The sequence below is a fragment of the Raphanus sativus genome, chromosome 5, assembly GCF_000801105.2.
Source record: "Raphanus sativus cultivar WK10039 chromosome 5, ASM80110v3, whole genome shotgun sequence".
In the NCBI taxonomy this organism is placed as follows: Eukaryota; Viridiplantae; Streptophyta; class Magnoliopsida; order Brassicales; family Brassicaceae; genus Raphanus; species Raphanus sativus.
In genome coordinates, this window is record NC_079515.1 from 10,605,940 (window position 1) to 10,629,394 (window position 23,455).

At 33.8% G+C, this 23,455-nt stretch overlaps 3 protein-coding genes, 1 long non-coding RNA gene and 1 pseudogene across 5 annotated transcripts; 2 read left to right on the forward strand and 3 right to left on the reverse strand.

Moving 5' to 3' along the window:
• The first annotated feature begins 949 nt into the window (after positions 1 to 949).
• LOC108830873 (ATP sulfurylase 1, chloroplastic-like) lies at positions 950 to 3,396 on the forward strand. The gene is made up of 5 exons (XM_056986212.1): positions 950 to 1,534; positions 2,027 to 2,432; positions 2,503 to 2,763; positions 2,839 to 2,925; positions 3,007 to 3,396. Exons 1-5 carry the CDS (start codon positions 1,023 to 1,025, stop codon positions 3,136 to 3,138), a joined length of 1,398 nt encoding a protein of 465 aa, XP_056842192.1. The 5' UTR covers positions 950 to 1,022; the 3' UTR covers positions 3,139 to 3,396.
• A 154-nt stretch (positions 3,397 to 3,550) lies between these two features.
• LOC108830869 (putative calcium-transporting ATPase 13, plasma membrane-type) lies at positions 3,551 to 4,187 on the reverse strand (annotated as a pseudogene).
• A 3,013-nt stretch (positions 4,188 to 7,200) lies between these two features.
• Positions 7,201 to 8,231, forward strand: LOC130494840 (uncharacterized). The gene is given in 1 exon segment (XM_056985649.1): positions 7,201 to 8,231. A coding segment is annotated over 1 exon segment (960 nt). The 3' UTR covers positions 8,161 to 8,231.
• A 4,759-nt stretch (positions 8,232 to 12,990) lies between these two features.
• Positions 12,991 to 15,355, reverse strand: LOC108850552 (uncharacterized). Its single transcript, XR_008946422.1, has 5 exons — positions 14,684 to 15,355; positions 14,030 to 14,196; positions 13,785 to 13,891; positions 13,563 to 13,606; positions 12,991 to 13,474 (listed from the first exon to the last, which is right to left on the reverse strand). It is a non-coding gene; the product is annotated as an uncharacterized LOC108850552 (long non-coding RNA).
• Positions 15,356 to 19,642: 4,287 nt separating this feature from the next.
• On the reverse strand, positions 19,643 to 23,394 carry LOC108830871 (uncharacterized). 2 transcript variants are annotated; one of them, XM_056986715.1, is made up of 2 exons: positions 23,143 to 23,394; positions 19,643 to 23,006 (listed from the first exon to the last, which is right to left on the reverse strand). In XM_056986715.1, the coding sequence occupies exon 2, from the start codon at positions 22,987 to 22,989 to the stop codon at positions 19,954 to 19,956; it is 3,036 nt and encodes a 1,011-aa protein (XP_056842695.1). In that variant the 5' UTR covers positions 22,990 to 23,006; positions 23,143 to 23,394; the 3' UTR covers positions 19,643 to 19,953. The 2 variants fall into 2 exon arrangements, with proteins under 2 accessions (XP_056842695.1, XP_018459943.2); XM_018604441.2 differs by having other exon boundaries at positions 23,205 to 23,393.
• Between the last annotated feature and the right edge of the window lie 61 nt (positions 23,395 to 23,455).

The window sequence follows — 23,455 nt, forward strand, 5'->3', positions numbered from 1 at the left end:
CTGTAGCATCGGTCCACACACTGACCTCACCTTTCCTAGCTTTTAATTCTATTTTATTTATTTCATAAACAACAAAAAGTATTAATACTGTAATAATTACTAATTAGCCTTAAAATACCACTACTGTTTCAATGTGGATATATTTTTGAACTTTCCTTTGAATGGGAATATGAAAGAATCGCATTATTTACCCTGTGAACACAATTGGAATTTACGGAACGAATGTCTTTATTGGATTCACGGTTGATAAAGATAATTTCATCTGTACTCATTTTTTATATATCATAACAGCTGTCAGGGTGTGATTGTTATTTGCTTTAGATGTTGTCTACAACTTCATTTATTTCTAAGACACTATCTTTAATAATTTTTTAAAAATTACAGTTTTTGAAGTAATCTAGAGCTGTACAAGTATTTTGTAAAACCAAATATCCAGAATAATTTTTTAGTGATTTTTATAAAATTCTGTAGCAATAAAATCTAAAGATACATTAAAAAGTTTACATATACTTAAAAATATATAAAATTTGTGTCAAAGGTTCTATTTACATAATATCTAAAAGATTTAGTAATATTTTTCAATTAATATGTATAAATGATAATAAGTTTTATTTTTGACATTTGAATCACAAAATTTTCGATATAAAACATTAATGAATATGTAATTAAATTTATAAGCCCTGTTTTGGGACAATTAATTTATGAGCAAAAACCAAAGTTTTCGGAGTCCTGCAAGATTTAATCACCTGATATAACCCATAAGTATCTGAATATAGACCTAGTTTATTTTCGTAAGAGAAAAGGGTAAATTTATACATGTATAGGACGTTTACCCAATATTTTTGCATTTTAATATTGGTTATAAAACTAGTTAATATCCACGTACATAAACGGGTCTTTGTTTATTCCCAAGTCTATAAAAAGCTCCGAAAGAACCAAATTTCATTTCCAATTGCATTGGTAACAAACATTTTATCTCAAATCTCATCTCATTGAAGCCTGAGAGAGAGAGAGAACCTTCAATGGCTTCCATGTCAGCCGTCCTCAGCAAATCCCCTTTCCTCTCTCAGCCTCTCTCCAAACCTCCATCCTCCTCCGATCTCCCCTCCTTCTCCGCCGCCTCCCTCTCCTTCCCCTTCAAACCCCACCGCCGCGGCGGAGTACCACCAATCCGCGCCGGACTCATCGCCCCCGACGGCGGGAAGCTCGCGGAGCTCGTCGTGGCCGAGCCGCGGCGCCGTGAGAAGAAGCACGAGGCGGCCGAGCTGCCTCGCGTGGAGCTCACGTCGATCGACGTGCAGTGGATGCACGTGCTGAGCGAAGGCTGGGCGAGTCCCCTCGGAGGCTTCATGAGAGAGTCCGAGTTCCTCCAAACTCTTCATTTCAACTCGCTTCGTCTTGACGACGGATCCGTCGTCAACATGTCCGTGCCTATCGTCCTCGCTATCGACGACGAGCAGAAGGCCCGTATCGGCGAGTCCAAGCGCGTCGCGCTTGTTGGCTCCGATGGTAACCCCGTCGCTATCCTCAGCGAGTAAGAAGCCTCACTTCCTTATCTATATGATAGATCTGTCACTCATATGATAGGACAACTGTTCTCTGCATCACTGTTTAGCTCAAAAGTTATATATGATTTGAGGGAGGAATCAAACTTTTTTCAGTAGATTCATTTTGGATCTCTTGAGTATCTGATACGTGCCTTTTGATGTCACTCATGTGATACAGACACAAAAAGCTGAATACTGTAAGGTTAAAAGTTACACAGGATTAACTTGGTAAAGGGCTCACAGCTGTGAGTTCCGCCACCTGGGTTCGAATCCCTGGGAAATTAACATTTCGGCATTGCCAGGGATAGAGGACCGACACGAGTCAACAAGTGACTAGTGGCCAGGATAATCAACTTTATGTTATACAGTTCTTTTGTTTGTAGATACTTTTTGGATCTCATGTCTCTGATGATTGAAGTAGGCTATAAGATTTATATATTCACTCCCGAAGGTTGTTTTTTTTTTGTTTGTTTGATCAGCATTGAGATTTACAAACATCCCAAGGAAGAAAGAATAGCAAGAACTTGGGGTACGACAGCTCCAGGTTTGCCTTATGTAGAAGAAGCCATTACCAACGCTGGGAACTGGCTGATTGGGGGTGATCTTGAGGTTCTTGAGCCTGTCAAGTACAATGATGGGCTTGATCGTTTCAGGCTTTCCCCTGCTGAGCTTCGCAAGGAGCTGGAGAAGCGTGGTGCCGATGCTGTCTTTGCTTTCCAGCTTAGGAACCCGGTTCACAACGGTCACGCACTTCTTATGACTGATACTCGGAGGAGACTTCTTGAGATGGGATACAAGAACCCTATCCTTTTGCTTCATCCATTGGGAGGGTACACGAAGGCTGATGATGTTCCTCTGAGTTGGAGGATGAAGCAGCACGAGAAGGTATTATTGATTGTGTGTCTTTGAGTGAGAGAAACAACATTTGCTAAATGGGTATATGAATCTCAAACAGGTGCTAGAGGACGGTGTTCTTGATCCAGAGACAACAGTGGTTTCCATATTCCCGTCTCCTATGCATTACGCTGGTCCAACCGAAGTGCAGTGGCACGCAAAGGGTAGAATCAATGCAGGTGCTAACTTCTACATTGTGGGCCGTGATCCAGCCGGGATGGGTCACCCAGTTGAAAAACGTGATCTTTACGATGCTGATCATGGAAAGAAAGTACTAAGCATGGCTCCTGGACTTGAAAGACTCAACATCCTTCCTTTCAGGGTATTCAAAAGTTCCACACTTTTGTGTTTTTGGCAGTGTTGAGAGATCTGATTTATTGGTTTCTATGTCTGTCAGGTTGCCGCATATGACAAGACACAAGGCAAAATGGCTTTCTTTGATCCCTCGAGGCCTCAAGATTTCTTGTTCATCTCCGGCACTAAGGTAATTCACTATCTCCCAATGACAATCCAACATTGTTACATTCTGCATGGTTTACTGATAAAAACCATTCTCTGTTTTCAGATGCGCACATTGGCCAAGAACAAAGAAAACCCTCCGGATGGATTCATGTGCCCAGGTGGATGGCAAGTTCTTGTTGATTACTATGACAGCTTGTCTCCGGCAGGTAAACTACCGGAAGTGGTTCCAGCCTAAGACTAGGACAATGAAGCTGTCTCTGCGTCGTTTAAAAACTGTCTCTGATTTGTGTTGTGGACCTTTGAGGCAACTGTCGTTGTTGTATAGGAGAAGCCTATATATAAATCTGGCCGGACCTTTTTTCAAAATAAAAATACATAAAAGACTGTTTCCTTTACGAAAGTTGTAATATTTGATCCAATCACTTTCTGGTGAAAACTTGTACCATATGAAACGATTGTGTTTATATGAAAACAACAAGAAGCAGTTTTGCTATTTCTATGCAACTTTGGCTTAACATTTGAAACATAATGGTTAGAAGCGAAATGCAATGAAGTTTGTAATTGATCGTGCATTTGTTCAGTTTCACTTGCATGCTTTTCATGAGTGCAAATTGTTTTGTGAAACTGTGAAAGAAAACCTGATTTTGATAATTTTGTATAGTACCTATAGTACATAGGTACTATTGTTAACTTGCCTATGTACATTGCATAATCTTAAATCAGTGTGTTTACGACATCTGACTCAGAATCCTATCGCCACGCAAACTCCCCACTGACCCCAACTCAGCCTCTCAGTATCAGCAAACCTCTTGAGAAACTCAACCATCACAACTTGCAAAACCACAGTCACCACAATGATCCCAACAAAGAGCCTGTTCTTGTGTATCCCTTCAAACACATTCTTCTTCTCAAGACTCCTCGCGTTAAACTCATTAAACACCTGACACAACACAAACGTATATTGAATATCAAGATGTTCTTCACTCTCTCCGTCACATCAAAAACCTCCCTCCCTCCCTCGAAACTGAAACACCAACAACACAGTGACCTGATAAACCGCTTGAGCCAACAGATTCCTCCCCATGACGTTTGTAATCAACGGCCCGGTTCGACCGACCGGTTTATTCTCCATCAGATCGTTACTCGGTTTCTCTGTAGCTAAAGCCAACGGGCCGAGCGTGTCCACTTATGCAAATATTTTTGTCTCCATAAATTAAAAGTTGATAAAATATCATATTTAAGTAAATATCAAACAAAAAAAAAAGTAATATCAAACAACCTCATCCATAAGGAGAAATGGATTCAACCTTGTAAAGTATACATATTTTACGAAATAAAAAAAAACCACATAATTTCCTTTTTTGCTTTTCTATGTTTCCTTAATCTTACAGTTACTCCAAATTAGATGGTCCCACAAATCCAGAAATTATTTAAATTTATGGAAAACTCCGACCAAAAAAGGAAATATTATAAACGCAAACAGGATTAGGAACGATAAAATAAATGTAACTCTGGTATATCAGGATAAATGCAAAAACAAAACAAAAAAAGGAAATAAAGCAAAGAGCCCTACACCACACTAGTATAAATACACACTCGTTGCCACCCCCCTCTTCATTCGTTCAATTCCATCATAATAAACTCAAAGCCGCTCATCCATAGTAGAGAGAAGAAAGCAGCAACAATCATGAGAAACGACAGCAAGAAGAGACCACGTCGGAGGAGTCAGGAGATACCGTCAAGAGACTTGTTTTATCAAACTCTGACTGATTATTCAGATGAAGAAAGACAAGGACTCTTCGAGTTCATGAGGAAACTGAAACATGCCGATGATGACACGTGCATGTTCAATCGATTCTGCGGCGAGATTCAGTGTTATCGATCTGGTTATATAACCTACACGAGTCTCGAAAACAGTCTCCTTTCGATTATCTGTGATAACAAAGGTTTACTCGACGAGTTCCATCAGTTTACGTCGGGTTTTGCTTCTCGTGTAATAAGAAACAACGAGAAGAAGAAAGACAACGCGGAATCAGACGTGGAGCGCACGATAAGGTTCTTGAAGAAAATCGAAGCCCTAGGCGAGAGTGTGTACAAAGCGTTTATAAGTTCGTTAGCGTCTTCAGCTGATATCGAGACTCTGATGGAACAACTCGAGGAGATTCTATGCGACCAGAAGTTTCTAAAAGAGGAGTTCGAAACGTTCTTGGTCGATTCCCGTTTACTCAAACGCAAACGCGAAGAAAGCGTCGAGGTCACGCCATCGTATCAGATTAGACCTGAAGCTGAAGTGGGATCTTCCTCTGATGTGGTTTTAAACGACAAGTACTATTTGGACAGTCCTTATGATCCCGACGTCGTCGCATCATCGCAGAAGAGGAGCCAGCGTTGCCTCGATAACAAAAGGAATAACCTCGAGGACAAACTTATGAAGGAGGACATGCTCATCAATGACCTAGCTGATGTTATTTGGTTTGGTAAACATCCGAACCGATTTGAGGAGCCTCCACTAGGATTTAACAGAGTCTTGGAATGGTTTTATGAAGGTAAGGAGGTGCCACAAGAATATAAGACACGTCCGGAACGTGCAGCGATATATATGTTACCTATGTTACAGTATACGCATGAGGAGATGACAAGGGCCAAAGCAAGTAGGTTGATAAGTGTCTATAACCGTGCTAGTCGGAAGAATAATGTTAAGTAGTGAATGAGATTTTTTTTATATTTGGTATGAATCTCGTTTATGTTTTAGTAGTAGTCTCCCAGGTTTTATGTAATATGTCAAAACAGTGAGTGATTTTATTTTACGAGCAGCGTTATACTTTATCTTTGTTCTGAGACGTGGAGGGATATTGATTTTCTTCAATCAGTTTAAATATGACACTTCTTCAAAGACTTAATGATATCAGTTTACAAACTTACTTGCCACAGAGTCCATCTTATGTGTCAAATACTGGGTCTGGGCCCTTGTTGATGATACAAACAATATTTCAAAATACGAGCGATTTTATATAGTGAAGTTATAAAACAAATACCAAACAAGGAAATATATTTGCAAAATAGTTTCAAAAATGTTTCACAGCGTTATAATAAAATATCTGTGTTGTTATACATGTTATTATTCAAATCCGTATAATAACCTTGTGCTGCAATAACTTGGCCAGTACAACTGAAACATAAGAAGACCATAATAGATCAGCATTACCGAGGGAAGAACTCAAAATGTGGAGATCAATCTCTCAGCTCTCACCAAGTGCTTATCAATGAGTTCAATGGCCTTCCTCATAGTTTCTAGGCAGCTTACTCCTCTCCCACAAGTTCTTTGGCATGTGAGCTCTCTCTATAGTCTACATAAATAAATAAAACAGTCCTGAGTAACAAGTAACAACAAATTACAATAGAGAAGACTGCAGATACAGATACCTGTTACGTTATAAGGGTTTCTCCCGAAGATTTCAGTTTAGATTCTAATTTCTACAAGAGTAAATCAGAGCAAAACTCATCTACAAATTTTCAGATGAAATCAAAGAGAAGAGTCAAGAGAAGCACAAGGCATACTTGGCCTTATAACTGCAGTCCTTGTAGAAGATATCCTGCCATATAACCTCAATGTTTTGAATCATTCACGATGAAGAAGATGAAATCTAGCTAAGGGTTTAGAGTAAGAAACAGAGAACAATACTCTGTTTTTCTCTTTTTAAATTGTAGTGTTATCTGTAACTTGCTGAGCAATCAACCAAGCTTATCATACAATCCTTCTCCAGTAACCACACAGTTTGCTTGAATATGCCAATCATGTTTTCTTGATACATAGTTCAGTAATACCTTTAGAATTACACATATTGATTTCTTATGCCAATCTTTTTGTCTTCATAAATTAAAAGTTAATAAAATATCAGATTTTAGTAAGAAACGACCTCATCCACAAGAAGAAATGGATTAAACCTTGTAAAGCTACATAATTTCTTTTTTTTTGCTTTCACAGTTTCCTTAATCTTACAATAGTTAGTCCAAATTAGATGGTCCCATAAATCCAAAAATTATTCAACTTTATGGAAAATTCCAACGAAAAAAGAAAATATATAAACTCAAACAGGATTAGGAACACATAATAAAACGTAACTCGGGTAGTATTAGGATAAGTGCAGAAACAGAATAAAAGGAAATAAGCAAAGAGCCCTACACCAGTATAAATACATCACTCGTTACCAACCCCCTCTTCATTCGTTCAATTCATCATATAAACTCAAAGCCGCTCATCCATAGTAGAGACAAGAAAGCAACAACAACAACAATCATGAGAAACGACAGCAAGAAGAGACCACGTAAGAGGAGTCAGGAAACACCGTCAACAGACTTGTTTTTTCAAACGGTGAATGATCATTCGGATGAAGAGACTCAAAGAATCGTTGAGTTTATGAGGAAACTGAAACAGGCCGATGATGAAACATGCATCTTCAATCGATTCTGCTGCGCTATTCAGTGTTATCGATCTGGTTTTAAAACCTACAGCACTCTCAAAAAACATCTCGTTTCGATTCTCCGTGATCACAAAGGTTTACTCGAAGAGTTCCATCAGCTTATGTCGGGTTTTGCTTCTCGTGTAATACGAAACAACGAGAAGAAAGAGAACGCGGAATCAAACGTGGAACGTAAGGAAGAGTTCTTGAAGAAAATCAAACCCCTTGGCAAGAGTGTGTACTAAGCGTTTATAATTGCGTTAGCGTTTTCAGCTGATATCGAGACGACTCTGATGGAACAACTCGACGAGATTCTACGCGACCACACGACTCTAAAAGAAGAGTTTGAAACGTTGTTAGGTTATTCCCGTCTACCCAAACGCAAACGCAGACGCGAAGAAAGCGTGGAGGTCACGCCATCGTATCAGATTAGACCTGAAGCTGAAGTGGGATCTTCCTCTAATGAGGTTTTAAACGAGAAAATGAGTAACCTCGAGGACAAACTTATGAAGGAGGACATGCTCATGCATGACCTAGCTGCGGTTATTAGGTTTGGTAAGGATGCTTTGAAAGACCCCAAGCTCTCTGAGAAGCCTCCACCAGGATTTAACAGAGTCTTGGATTGGTTTTGCGGAGGTAAGGAAGTGCCACAAAGATATAAGACACATCCGAAGCTTGCGGCAACATATATCTTACCGATAATGCAGACTACGCTAGAGGAGATGACAAGGACGAAAACAATTAGAGCGATAAGTGTCTATAAGCGTGCGAGTCAGAACTGTAATGTTAGGTACTGAAGAGAGGTTTTTATATCAGATATGTTTTAGTAGAGCCTCCCAGGTTTCATGTATAATTAATATTTCAAAACTGTGAGTGATTTTATCAGTGTAGCTTTATTTTTGTTATGGGAGTATTAATATCAACACTTCTTCATGGAGAGAAAGACCAATTGATGACAGTTTACAAACTTACTTGCCACAGAGTCCATCTTTTGTATCGAACTATTGGGCCTTGTTGTTAATACAATCAACGATTTCTTGGCACTGAAAAAGCCTCTCTGCTATAGTCTTCTTGACATAAATCACGATTAACTTTTTTAGACTTCAGGGTATAAAATTTCCTAAGAAAATATGGTTTTATGGCTAAATATGAATAAATATTTATATTAACGATGATGGGATGGTCATAATTAATATTTTATGAAAATATAAATTCTTTTATTAATTTTTTAAAAAATTTTAAATCTGATTTTAAAGTTGAATCTGATATATATATATATATATTGATATTTATTTTATTTTAATTAATTTTTTTTTAAAAATATAATATCCTATCATATGGTGAAACATTTCTTTTACCAAATGGTGAAACATATTAAAATTGATATTTCCACAGTAGATATTTTTTTGGAGGAATGTAAAATTTAGGATTCTAATAAATATATAAATAGATACTAAATAAAAATTTTAATAGTTTGAAAAATAATTTCGATTTTCAAAGGGAAATTTTGGAAAAAATTCGAAAAAACCGAGAAAAAATAATTTTATTAAAGTTTGAATTTCAAAAAAGTATAATTCAAAAAACATAAAAAATATATTTTTATTTTATTTTTAGTAATGAAGACTTTGTTGAACAAACAAAAGAATTGTGTTCGTATATGCCGGCAAAACACCTAGTTATTTTGTATTTAAAGATGAAAGTTTACTATAATTTTTGTGAAAACTTAAATGTTTTAAAATGGTGAAAATAGCATCTACTCTCCCTTTTTCTCATACACGACGGTTTAAAACTATGCACATATTAAAAAAATATTTAATTTCTTACTGTTTCAAAATAAAAGAAATCATCATTAACTAGATAATGGTCCGCACACTTGTGCGGACAAATGTAATTCTAATTATTTTTTTAAAAAGTTAATTTAATTAGTTCAAATAGTTTCAAATATTAAATTAATCAGAAGATATAATTTACATTTTAATTATAATGAAATATAGAAAATGGTTTGGTACCTACAAAAGTTTTTATTTATTCTATCACTAAATCACACATGTAAAGAATAACATCATCATTGTAACTAGATAAAAATTTATTAATATTTTAAAATAACATAAAAGATAAATCTACAAAACCTATGAAATCAAACCCTTTTTCATCGAGATCTTATTTGCATTTTATATGATTTTCCTTTTCAGCGATGATGACATTATTAAAAAAAATATAATAATTAAAAATATACTTTTATTTAACTAAAATTTTACAAACTAAAATAATAAACTATACATGTACTGGATTTTTAATTGTTTTAACAGTGAGATATTGTATTTTTTGGACTCATATTTTGATTGGTAAGATAATTCATCATAAAGGAAAATTATTGCTAAAATTTGATAATACTTGTAAATAATAACGATTCCTTAAGATAATGAAAATATTTATTAAATAATCACGGAAAATGTTCTAAAACTAACAATTCAAAAGTTATTTACTAAAACTAATGACTCAATTTAAATCATGGAATATAAAAAACAAGCTTCTAAAAAATAAAACATGGCAAATAAATAAAATAGCTTAACATCATAAAGAACAAGACAAGTAGGTAAAAATAAAATTACCACCTGAAATTATTTTAAAATATGATAATAAATAAAATTATCAATTAAAATCATTAAGAACATGAGAAATAAATAAATAACATAAATTATGGAGAATATGATAAATAAAAATAAATCATTAAAAATAAAAAAATAAGTAAATTAATAAAATTATTGAAAATATGACAAATAAAAAATAAACAATGATAAATAAGCAAAATCAGCTAACAATATGGAGAAGTTGACAAGTATGTAAAATCACTTCATAAATAATAGCGTAGATTATTTACTAATAACAACACAAACGATCTTATTATATAAAGCTTGGTTCTTCAAAGTTACTAATTAACATGATTGCGAATGTGTTAATAAATATTTAAGATTATGACACGTGTCAATAAATATTTAAGATTATGACATGTGTCAAAAATATGATACAATATTTTGTTTAGAATATAAAAGAAATTTTTAAAAAGAAAATTTTCATTACAAAATAGTATTTTAAGGTTCTCTTTATATTAATTTTATAAAAGGAAAATTACTATTCTCTAGAGAATTTTAGAAAAGAAAAATTACTATTACATAATCTCTTAGAATTATATATTGTTAAAATATTTTGATTGTAATTGTTTTTCATTCTGAACAAAAAAATTGTGAAGTGCTATTTGAAAGTAATTTTTTTAATTTTTTACAAAAAAAATTATTTTCTTAAAGATACTAAGGAAAGAGAATTATAAAGATAAATATTAAATTTAAAAAAAATATTAAACAAAAACGAATTATAAAATCCTACAAGTACAATAAATCTTATTATATAAAGTTTGGTTCTTCAAACTTACTAATTAACATGATCATGACACTTGAAATTTTTATATTTAAGATTGTGACATGTTTTATAAAATAATAACAAAAGATGTTTAAAATTATAATTAAAGATATTATTTATAGTAATTTTCTATTTTTAAATCCTAAACAAAAGATAATTGCAAAATATTATAGTAATTTCCTTTTAATATTGTGACATGTGTTAAAATATATAATAATTAAAAATAATTTTCAAATTTTTAAATCCTAAACAAAAGATAATTGCAAAATACTATTTGATAGTAATTTTCCTTTTAATATTGTGACATATGTTAAAATATATAATGATTAAAAATATATATATACTAATATATAAGATAATAAAAACGACTTTTATAAAACAGTAACTGAAAAATATATTTAATAGTATAAAATAATAATTTAAAAATTGTTTCGTAGTAATTTTTATAGAAATTTTCCTTTTTAAAATATCATACACAAAAAAGATCTGAAAGTATTTTATTTAATACTAATTTCCTTTACTAAAATCCAAAGAATATATAATTGTAAAACATTATATTGAGTTTGGTTCTTCAAAGTTGTTAATTAATATGATTAAATATATATAGTGAGAATTATTAAATTGATAAAACATTATGATAAAAATATATATATTGATAATTTTTTTTTCTGAAATTCTAAAGAAAAGTTAACTATAATAGGTTATATGACCGATTTTCCTTTTCTAAAATTTTAAACCAAAAAGGTAAAATAGTATTTAATATTATTTTTATTTTTAATTGTAAATAAAAAGAAGATTTATAAAATAGAATGTTTTCCTTTTTAAAATGTCCTAGCAAAATAAACTTTTAAAAACTTATTTAGTAAAGCATCAAGTTAGTACATAAGAATGTGTATAATGTTGTCATTGACTAGATTGATGTATTTGACTTACATTTCATTTTACTTTTCGTTCAATTTCTTATTTTGAATTGTGTTGAGTTAAAACGTTTAAGTATAGTATATTATTTAATCTTAACTACAAAGTTTATAATATTCATCTATGCACTATGATTATAAAATATAAATATTAACTTGAATTTATGTGTGAAAACGAGGTTTTAATTATAAAATAAATCTCACACAGTATAGGTAAAAAAATCATAAAACTATAATAATAATTATTATTTTATGTTTTCGTATTAAACTAAAACATTAAATAAAATCCGTTGCAACGCAACGGGCTCATATCTTGTAATGAAATAAAATGTATGATATCATTAGTCACATAACATTAACTTTAACCGAATAAATTCTTATAGAAAATTGAAAAATAATATAATTTGAAACAATTTTTTTTCAAAAATATCATGTACTAAAAAGCCCAACTCTATTGGGATCAGACTGGACTTTCGAATATAGGTCCAAAACTTTTGGGCCATGTCGGAACAGCCTGAGTGATAATCGTTTTTCACAACAATCTATACTATTATTTGCGAAGTAAATTTTCGCAACGGAGTTCCCACGTTAAAAATTAGAGCGGTTAATATCGATACTGTCCTTAATGGATTTGTATATAATAATTATTTTAAAATAATATAATAACATATATCTACATTAGTATATATTTATTTTGGTTTCTTTATTGACGATCATCTCACTCAGGTTTTCTATATAAGTTTTATTATTTAAGGTTCCCGTACAATTATTATGACTATCTTTGGCTAATAAGTAAGATGGAGGAAGAAGAGGTATTAGACTGACAATAAAAAGAAAAAGCACTACAACAAATATGGGCATTGATAGCAGACGATTAGCGCTATGTTAGTATTTTTATAGCGTTTTCATAAATGCTATTACAGCCGACGCTATAATAGGATGGTAGGATATGATAGCGTTTTTACCAGACGCTATAATAGGATAACATATAATAGCGTATTGTTAAATGCTGTTTTATATTTATTAATGACACATGAACCATGCTATATTAAACTATATAATAGTAGATATACTTTGCTATAAATAATTCATTTGTAGCTATATGTCATTGCTATGATTCATGTTATACTAGCTCATTTTTGGTGCGCTTTATTTTATGTTTTATAGCACTGATATTGAGTTGTATATATTGAGTTGTAGCTTATATTATTCGCGTTCAGTGAGTCTTCTATAACTTAAAATTATACCATATGCTGATCATATGAACCACTGCAATTGCAAAATAGTAACCTGTAATGAAGATGAAATTGTATTCCATAATAAAAAATATAATATCCCACACAACATTTTTGTCATAATTCCAAAGGAGATACAATTTAAAGTTACAAATCTCAAAAGAAGAACACAAGTCTCATTTGCAAAGAAAAAAAAGAGAAGATGATACAGTTCTTACTCCACATCAAATGATCCGTTCTTAGCACCCTTTCTTACGTTGCAGCAAGATTTCTGTAGACACCGACAGTACTCCACCCCACCCGTAGCAGCAGGCATTCTTACTTCGTAACATATGAGAGAACACCGTCAGCACTAAGCTCAGAATCTAGCCCCTGAACACGAGGACTTAGTGAATTTGTAGCAAGTTAGAAACCTACATAAACCGCAAACAAGAAAGCAAGACGAACACTAAAGATTAATATATCAACGAGGACTTCGTTGCTGTTTCTGGTTTCCACAGTCGTAATCAAAAGTGATTCATCCTTGGAAGAAGTCTCGACATCTGCGAAAGAGAACACACATTTACATGAAAAGAAAAAAGAAGCTAAAACAAGAAGAAGAAGGAGAGAAAATAAATTTAAAGTTTGAACCTGATGGTGTTGCACAAACTGCGACGAACTGTTTATTCATTGCACTGTAGAAGTGTAAAGTATAAATATCAATTAAATCAAGGAAGAAACTAGAGTTGGAGAGTAAAACAATTAAAAGGAAACAGTCCAAACAATTCAGCAAACACAACAATGGTCTCTTTTTATTTTCGAGCAAGCTAATGCTTAAACTCTATGTTACAAACTTGGGGAAGATTTGTTTACCTTGTTGAGTTTCTCCCTCACAGTTTTAACCGTTTGTGGTGAGAAATTATCCTTTTGGGTCAAAGCTGGTTTTGTGACTTGTGAGACGCTGCTCTTGGCTTTCTGAGCTGTTCACAAGATAAAACATATAGAGTTGTCAATCGTCTAAAAAGTTTAGTATACCACAAAACACACTTTACTAGTACAATTCCTAACTAATGATTGATAAAAAACCTTTCTTTCTGTTTTTTTTGTAAGAAGACTACCTGAGGTGGGAAAGCAAAAAAGCTTACGGTTGGATATTGAAAGCACTTCTTTCCTCCTTGTTTCCAACTTATCCTTGGTGTCACTGAGGCTCTCGAACTCGGGAGCATATGAAATCTGGAGCCGATTTCCCAAGAAAACTGAGTCATCTAACTTCCTCTTTGCAAATCTATCAAACAGAACCATACCATTAACCAACAAACTATTCCTCTTGGGACCAAAAGTAGAGACAATATATAGTTAGACAGGTTTAGCCTCAGAACCGAGAGTATAACACTCATGCAGGCAGACATCTTCTGTCTTTGAAAAATTTCACACAATTTTAATACTCAACTCATGAGTAAAAGAGAAGAGTATACTAGAATGCAGCGACAAGATAGCATCAGGATCATAAACGTGGCTTTACACAAGGCTTTGATGAGAACGTTAAACGTGGAGACATCTGGTTTAATCCCCCAGACGCTCATCTGGTCGTGAGCACTCTCAACGAGTCTCAGATTGTTGCCGTCGACGAGGACGTTCAGGATCCGGTTGTAGAAATGTGTATCGGGTTTTAACCCAAACTCATCAATCATCCAGTGAACAGTGACGAGAATCTCGTCGTGCGAGTCGAATTTGAGCGTAACTCTCTAGCAAAATCAAGAATTGAGAAGTACCCATTTCGCAGGAGGAGGTCTTCTTCATGTCGGATAGGATCTTCTTCATCGAATCGAAGGAGCCGGAGCGGCCTAGCCGGAGAAGGATCTCGTCGTAGAGAGCAGGGTCAGGGGAGAAGTTGGGGTGCTTGGAGGCGGAATTGAAGAGGCGGAGGGCGGAGGAGTCGTCGGGATGGCTACGGAGGAAGTCGAGGAGGTTGATGGCGGTAGAGGAGAGAGCGGCGGAGTGAGGGGAAGCGAAGGAGACGGTGGAGGGAGGAGTGGGTTTGAGAGAGAAGTAGAGACGGTGGAGGGAGGAGGGGGAAGAGAGGCCTCCGAGACCGGTTACGGCTACCGGCACCGGGGGAGATCCGTCGTACTTAGGGTTTGGTTTCTATCGAGAGCTTTTTTCCCAGATGTTTGAAGGTAAAAGTGTATTGGTCTTGGTTGTCTCTTTTTTTTTCAAGTCTCGTGGTGATACTGATTTTTTTTTTCCATTTAACCTAAGTAAAGAAATTATTATCTTAACGAGGGAATATATTTGGCGCTCGTGTAATTTTCATTCAAGTATAGCGGTATTATTGATTTTCCCTTCCCACTCTCAAAGTTTTTCACAACAACATTAATAAAATGCTATTAATGTTAACCAGATTCTTTTTTTGGTCTTTCATGGCACTTACGAAAATCGTGCTATCATATTCTGCTATTAATACCACTTTTTCTTGTAGTGAAGGAAACAATCAGTTTCTTTTTTTCTGAAAGAGCATCGTTTGATCAACTTTGTGTCATCTCTTGCTTAAGTTATTTTCTCGAAAAAGGTCTCTTGCTTAAGTTATTATATGTTTGTTTGCAAATTGTACGTAGTTCATGCATTCTATTTCTTATTTTTTGTTTACATATTCATAGCACAAAAAGGGGTTTTCTTTATTGACAATCATCTCACTCAGTTTTCTTTTTCATTATTTTAGGTTATCGTAAAATTTATGTATTACTATAATTCTGGGTAGGGGTGGACACTTTACCCGATATCCGAAGCCGCACCCGAACCCGATCCAGAAAACCCGAACCGAAATCCGAACCGAAATAACAAAATACCGGAATGGGTATTGATTTAGGAGAGATTGGATATCCGAACCCGAACTGGTAATACCCGAACCCGAATGGATATCCGAAGATAACCGAACATATATATACTTATCTTTATATTTCTAATTTCCATCTCTCATTTTATTTAAAATATTTATATTGATGTCACACATACTTTAAAATTATATAATATACATATAATTATGGAGAAAAATGATTTGATATTCACTTTAAGTGAATATCAAACTTTTTGTTTCATGTATTAACAAAAGTTACATCCAATTTCTTAAAATAATAGTCAAATGAATGTCTATTTTTTTTTGAAATTTACCTCTAAATCTATTAATAATTCAATCTATTAAAAAGATAAAAAGTCAGTTAATCGAAAACTAAAATTTTAAATACAAGAAACCTAAAAATGAATTTTTTTTTTAAAATCTAAATATCCGAACCCGACCCGAAATAACCGAACCCAAACCAAAAATACCCGAACCCGACCCGAAGTTCCGAAATACCCGGATGGATTTTATACTCCTATACCAAAATACCCGAAAATCCGAAATACCCGATCCGAACCCGAACGGGTATCCGAACGCCCACCCCTAATTCTGGGTAATAAGTAAGATGGAGACCAGGGGCGGAGGCAGGTAAAGGGTAGGGGGTCAGCTGACCCCAGTCAATTTTAATTATCAACAATGATTTTCATTAATGTTTAGTATTGACCCCAGTCAAAAATTTCTCCTGACTCCTACGTATTTGAAGCTTACTTTAATCTAACTGAAAGTATTTGTATTTGATCATTATATCCATGTTAGTGGTATAGATAACACAAATAAGCTTGCAAAAGTAATAAAAACGTGTTTTTTCTCTATATCTTATACATAATTATCATGTTATTAAAATTTAATATACAAATATATACAAGTTTCGATTGTATTGGAAATTTTAAGAAGTTTCTTGTTTTCATAATAGAAATGTAAATGTTTGTAGTTAACTTTTTTTCTTTCTATACATAATTTAAATAAAGTAATACTATTTTTACGTATTCTCTACACATACTAAAACAACTACCAATTGTGTTGATCTTTGATACACTAAGTAAAAACTGGTCAATTTCATCACTTATACAAAAGTCACTATTTAATAGTTAGTCAGATTAATTAAATTATAATTATAATATTTTCTAGAGATGTTTAATTTTTCACTAATAGTCAATATTTTAAAGAAATATATAATTAATTTATTTTCAAAAAATATTTTTAGAGTACATATAATAATTTATTAAATTTATATAATATAACTTATATTTAATAATAAAATATTATTGACCCCGATAAAAAATATTTCTGGCTCCGTCACTGATGGAGACAGTTACAGAAGAAAAAAAAAAATAGGATGGAGGAAGAAGTGGTATTAAAAGACAATAGAAAGAAGAAAGGATACGACTAATAAGATGAAAGTAACTATCTAATCGTTTGATCAACTTTGTGTCATCTCTTTCTTAGATTATGTTTAAAGGTATAATTTATGTGCTGTATTATGTTTTCCATTTTTTTGCATCTTCATGGCACAAAAAAGAAAAGATAAAGAAAAAAGATTTTGGATTTTATTGAAATCATGATGCTGAATAATAAGATTAATTCATTCTATATTCGATTATTAAACATAATAAACAATTAAGCAAGATTATGTCCTTTTTCAAAAAAGAAAAAAATTAACCAAGATTTGGGTGGTTTTGACATATTAATAATATTTAAAATAAGATAATTCGTATATATTGTGTTGTTATCTTAAAATAATTCTTATAATAATTTGTTCACGCTCACATTTAAATTTAGAGCGTTGAAAAATCTTTATTATTCTTAATAAATAATTAAGTTATATTTGTTAATATATAATTACCCATAAATTAAAAAATCATTAGTTTGGTCTATATTATATTATCTAAAATATTTTACTTCATATATTTAAAAAATAAATATAATTTATGTATATATGGATAATTTAAATTTATTTTATGTAACAAAAGATAATTTATTAAAATAAAAGATATTGAATACAAAAATTAATATTTAGTTAATTATTAAATATTTCAAAAACGTGAGAATAATTTTATTCTAAAGTTTTTGAATTTATAGTGTAGTTATTATAATTGTTTTAAAACTATTAAGCCCGCAAGTGCGGGTAAAATACACTTAGAGTGGTTAATATCAATATTACACTTAATGAATAAAATATATAATTAAGATTAAAATTAAAATTAAAATTAATAATAGTAAGATTTATCCAAAATCTAAAAATATTTTAAAATATAAATATAATTCCTATATGTATGTTGTGTTGTTATCTGAATTTCTTTAAATATAAAGTTGAAAACATAAATATAAATTTGAAAACATAAAGTATATAACTAAATATTAATCAAATAAAATTCTTAATTTATATAATTGAAAAGAGAATATTAAGTGACTTAAAATATATAATTAAGCTAAAAATGAAAAGGAAAACTATTTTTTTGATTAACAATTGATTAAAATTAACGATAGTAAGATTTATCCAAAATCTAAAAATATTTTAAAATATAAATATAATTGATATATGTATGTTGTGTTGTTATCTGAATTTTTTTAAAATATAAAGTTGAAAACATAAAGTATATAACTAAATATTAATCAAATAAAATTCTTAATTTTAAATAATTGAAAAAAGAATATTAAGTGACTTAAAATATATAATTAAGCTAAAAATAAAAACGAAAATAAATTTATTTGATTAGTAATTGATTAAAATTATTAATAGTAAGATTTATCCAAAATCTAAAAAATGAATTTCATTAATTTGATTCTCATTATTATCTAAAAAGTTATATATTATGTGATCCAAAAATAATATTAATTTTATATAACTGAAAAAGAACAATTAGTTTACATTTCTATTTTAAAAACAATTTTCCTTCTCTCATGGTAAAATTTGAAGCATTTAAAATTTTCATTACTCTTAATAAATAATTAGATTAGATTTTTTAATATAAAATTATTCACAAATTAAAAATGAATTTCATTAATTTGATTCTCATCATTATCTAAAAAATTATATATTATGTGATCCAAAATATTTTGCATAAAAATATTTTAAAAATAAATATAAATACCTATATATATTTTTATGTATATATGAATATTTTCAAAAAATATTATGTAATAAAAATATATTATTAAAATAAGAAAACTTTATTTTATATAAAATTAATATTTAATTAATTATTAAATATACAAAAAGCATACAAATAATTTATTTTAATGGTTCTCGAAGTGATAATATATTTATTTAGTAATTTGGAAAATTATTAAGCCCATAAATGCGGACAAAACACCTAGTTATAAAAGTATAATATCATGTTTCCTTCGCTTATAATTTCTCGAACATGTACCAAAGAGTAGGGGTGGGCATTTTACCCGATACCCGAACCCGTACCCGAACCCGACCGAAAAAACCCGAACCGAAACCGAACCGAAGTAGCAAAATACCCGAACGGATATTGAATTAGGAGAGATTGGATATCCGAACCCGAACGGGTAATACCCGAACCCGAATGGATATCCGAAGATAACCGAACATATGTATACTTAGGTCTATATTCCTAGTTTACTTCTTTAATTTTATTCAAAATGTTTATTTTTATTATGCACGTAGTTCAAAATTAGATAATTTACATATAATTAGAAAAAGGTGAAATTTTTACTCATTTAAAATGCATGTCAAGATTTTTATTTCATTCATTAACAAAAGTTACATCCAAAATTTAAAAATAATAATCAATTTATTATCTTTTATTTGTAAAATGTTATCTTCAAATTTATTAATCATTCGATTATCAGAAAATAAGAAAATCAGTTAAGTGAAATTTATATTTTTTAAATATTAAAAGACTTGAGAAATGAAAATTTTAATATTTTTTCCAAAATCTAAATATCCGAAAACCCGACCCGAAATACCCGAACCCGAACTAAAAATACCCGAACCCGACCCGAAATAAAGAAATACCCGAACGGGTATTACACTCCTATACCGAAATACCCGAAAATCCGAAATACCCGATCCGAACCCGAACGGGTACCCGAACGCCCACCCCTACCGAAGAGAGCACAAGTAGCAAAAAGACAAGACCGAAACCATTTCAAACGGACAAAAAAACAGTACAAAACTCAGACTTTACGAGCCAAGGTTCTCTGTTTAGTGGCGTGTTGAACCACTTTCTCCTCAACGTGTAACCCTTTCCTGCGTCTCACGGCGTTGATGAGCTTCCTCGCCGTGTTGGGAAGCACGCTTGCTCCATCACCAAACTCTTCGATCTCTTCTTCCGTTTTGGGAACAAAGAAGGGATCTTCCTCGAGCATTTCCCAGTGGCTCAGAACCATCAGAGCACTCGCACCACCTGACGTTCCTTTTCTCAGCTCGTCTGCAAAACCAAAACTTTCTGAAACGGGCACGTAGGCATGGACTGTAAACAGAGACGACCCTTCTTGCATTTCTTCCTTGAGAACTCTAGCTCGTCTTCTGCTCAGAACCGCGTACATGGCACCAAGATACTCCGGTGCGGTGTTTAGTTCGCAGAAGTACATTGCTTCCACGATCCGTGGATTTCTCTGAAGCACGGCGGCTCTACATGCGTCTTTGACAGCTGTCATGACTTGTCCTGTGAATATTCCAAAGTTTTCAGGTTGTTTCTCTGTTTCGGAATTTTCTGCGAGATGAGACTCAATGGTGAAAGCTAATCCCCACATTGGTTCGTCGCATAGTGGTCCTGATGCTGTAGCTAACTGAAAACCAGAGACTATGCTGCTCTCGAGAGTCAGTGCTTCACTGTACAATGCTGAGTCAGATGGTGTCTCAGTAGAATCTTCTGTGAAGCCAAGTCTTTGAGAGACATGAGGAGAGCCTCTTACAAGAATGGACCCATCCTCGCAGATTCTTTTACCATCTGGAGCAAATAGTATGTTTGGACCTTTCTCTCTTGGACCAAGCGCCCATATCCTTTTTAGCAACTTCGCCCATTCAGCTTTACATTTCTCACGATCATTCTCGGTTTCAGAGCTTGATGAAACGCCAGCTTCGACTAACTGGCTCTTCAATGCTTCAATGGGATCCACATTCTCTTCGAGGCTAGGGCTTTGAGATTCTAGTATCTTAATGCTATGACTGCCTTTACCTCCAATGATATCACCAAGCAAGTCAGTGTTCTCATCAAGCAGCTTGGTTAGGGAGTGTGGTAGTTTCATGACGTGTACTCTGATAACGCATCTGCCGTTTGGAGTTCTCTTCTCAACGTAATCTGAAGCATTCAAGCTTAGAGATCTTAAACTTTCCAAAAGATTAGAGCCATCACCTTCAATTGTCTCCCTGTAGGAGACGAGAGGCGAAGAGACTTCAAGGTTCACTCTTGCAAATCTGTCTTCCAAATCCTTGATACATCTTTCTAGATGAACTTCTCCAGCAGCAGCAAGTACATGTTCTCCCCTAGCAGACACCGTGATCTCCACAAAGGGATCTGCGCGGTTCAAAAGTCTTAGACCTTTCATCAGCGCACTCATGTCTGCAGGATTCGATGGCTCAATGGCCACTCTAAGTGTGGGAGAGACCTGAAACTCCATGCTGGCTAAGGGCCAACAGTTTCTAGTAGATGAGAGGGTGGCGCTTTTTGATATATATGGTCCAAGCCCTCTTATGGCCACTACATTTCCAGCTTTCACCTCATTTACTGGTTTTAAACCTTGTCCCATCATAAGATAGATTGAGTGGAGTTCTGCTTCTTGAATGTACTTCTGAGAAGATTCGCCTTTGAGAGGATCGTATAGAGCGGAAATCACAAAGACTCTTTGCCCAGCACGAAGAACACCGCTAAAAACCCTAGCAAATGCAAGGAAGCACTCATCTGACTCGCTTTTACTGTCCTCATCATTTAAACCGTTCATCCTCTCCCTGTGGTCTCCACCTTGCGGAATCATTTTCATGGGCATAGCAAACATTTTAGACACAAACACAACACAAGGGGAGTCACGGCTAGAGTCACAAGCCTCAATTGATTTTCTAACAAGTTCTGCTTCTGCAAGGACACCTGAATCAATATCGTTACCACCGATAACTTTCCTTTCTGGAACCAAGCGAGGGATTCTATACGACTGTGCTGCGATGGGGTCTGGAAGATGCTTCACAGCCATAGACAAGACTGCATCAGACAAAGGAAGCCAACGGCTCATCACTGATTGAAGAACGTTCTTAGGATCCTTGTTCTGAAGCTCACGTTGTTCAATACGCAAGTTAAAATTTTTAATAACTTTTTGGAGAACAGCTTTGTCACCTCCTGGATCTAATGCAGCCTCGTAAACCTCCCACAAAGGCTTAAGCACGTACTGCACAAACATCGGTTGTGTCTTGCTTCCCGCACTTTTCTTCCCTACAATCATCTTTGTCTTAGGAATATAATAACGAGGACCCCATAATGATTTCTTCAACACATCCGCTTTAGCTCCAAGCTTAGCAGCATAGATATTAGCAAACTCAGAGATCCCAAAACCCCATCCATCCAACGCACACACAAAGACGACATTACCCTTCTGAGGCTGAAACGTAACCTCCTCATCATCCTCCAACAACTCAAGACTCTCGTCAGTAATCTCACCAGAAGGACTGGCGAGTATAGAGTCAACATCAGACAAATACTTCTCAGACTTATAGGCACTGACAATCCCATTAACCTCATGAACAATCCTTATCAAACGAGTATAGGCTTCCATGGGAGTCAACCTCAACTCACAAATCAACCTATCAATCTTGTTAAGCACCAAACAAGGAGTCAACTTCTCAACCCAAGCTTGTCGCAACACAGCATGGGTCTGAATATGAACACCTTCAACAGCATCGACCAGAACCAAAGCACCGTCGCTAAGCCGAGCAGCGGTAGAGACTTCACTGCAAAAATCCATGTGTCCAGGGGAGTCAATCAAGTTGAGAGAGTAGCCATTATAGCGAAGTGAAATCGAGGAGCTCTTCATGGTGATAGCACGCCTCTGCTCTTCGTCAAGATAGTCCATGTACCTAAGCTTACCAGCGAGCCTCTTCTGAAGCACGCCGCCACCAGAGGAAGCAATGAGGTGATCAGCGAGAGTTGTCTTGCCGTGGTCTACGTGTGCTAAGATACATATGTTCCTAATCTTCCTACCGTCACCATCAAACTCATCCATCTCTTCCCTTTTTATACCTGCAGATTCATAAATACTTTAATTCAACCAAGGATCTGATTACAATCCAACTCTAGAGGATTTTAACAATTTACTGAATCATCAACCCTAAGTCATTCTCAAATCAAGCTCCAGCTTTGAAAAAAAAAAACCTACGAATTCAACAGAGATGAACTTGGATCGAACTGAAAGAAATAAGAATTGATATCCGAAATTACCTAAATCCTTTGGAGATTTCCTTGTAAAGCAGAAACACTTATCTCCGATGAGTTTTCTCGCTTCTCAGAACACCTCTTATCTCTCTCTCTCTCTCTCACTATCTTTTTGGAAACAGGATGATTGGCAATAGGAAAGCTATAAGTAACGGCGGCGCAGGGTTTGGCGATTTCCTCTCCAAGTTTCGTCTCTACAATAACCATACCACCACGTCAACCTATATTTGGTATGTCGAACCAAATTTTAGTAAACC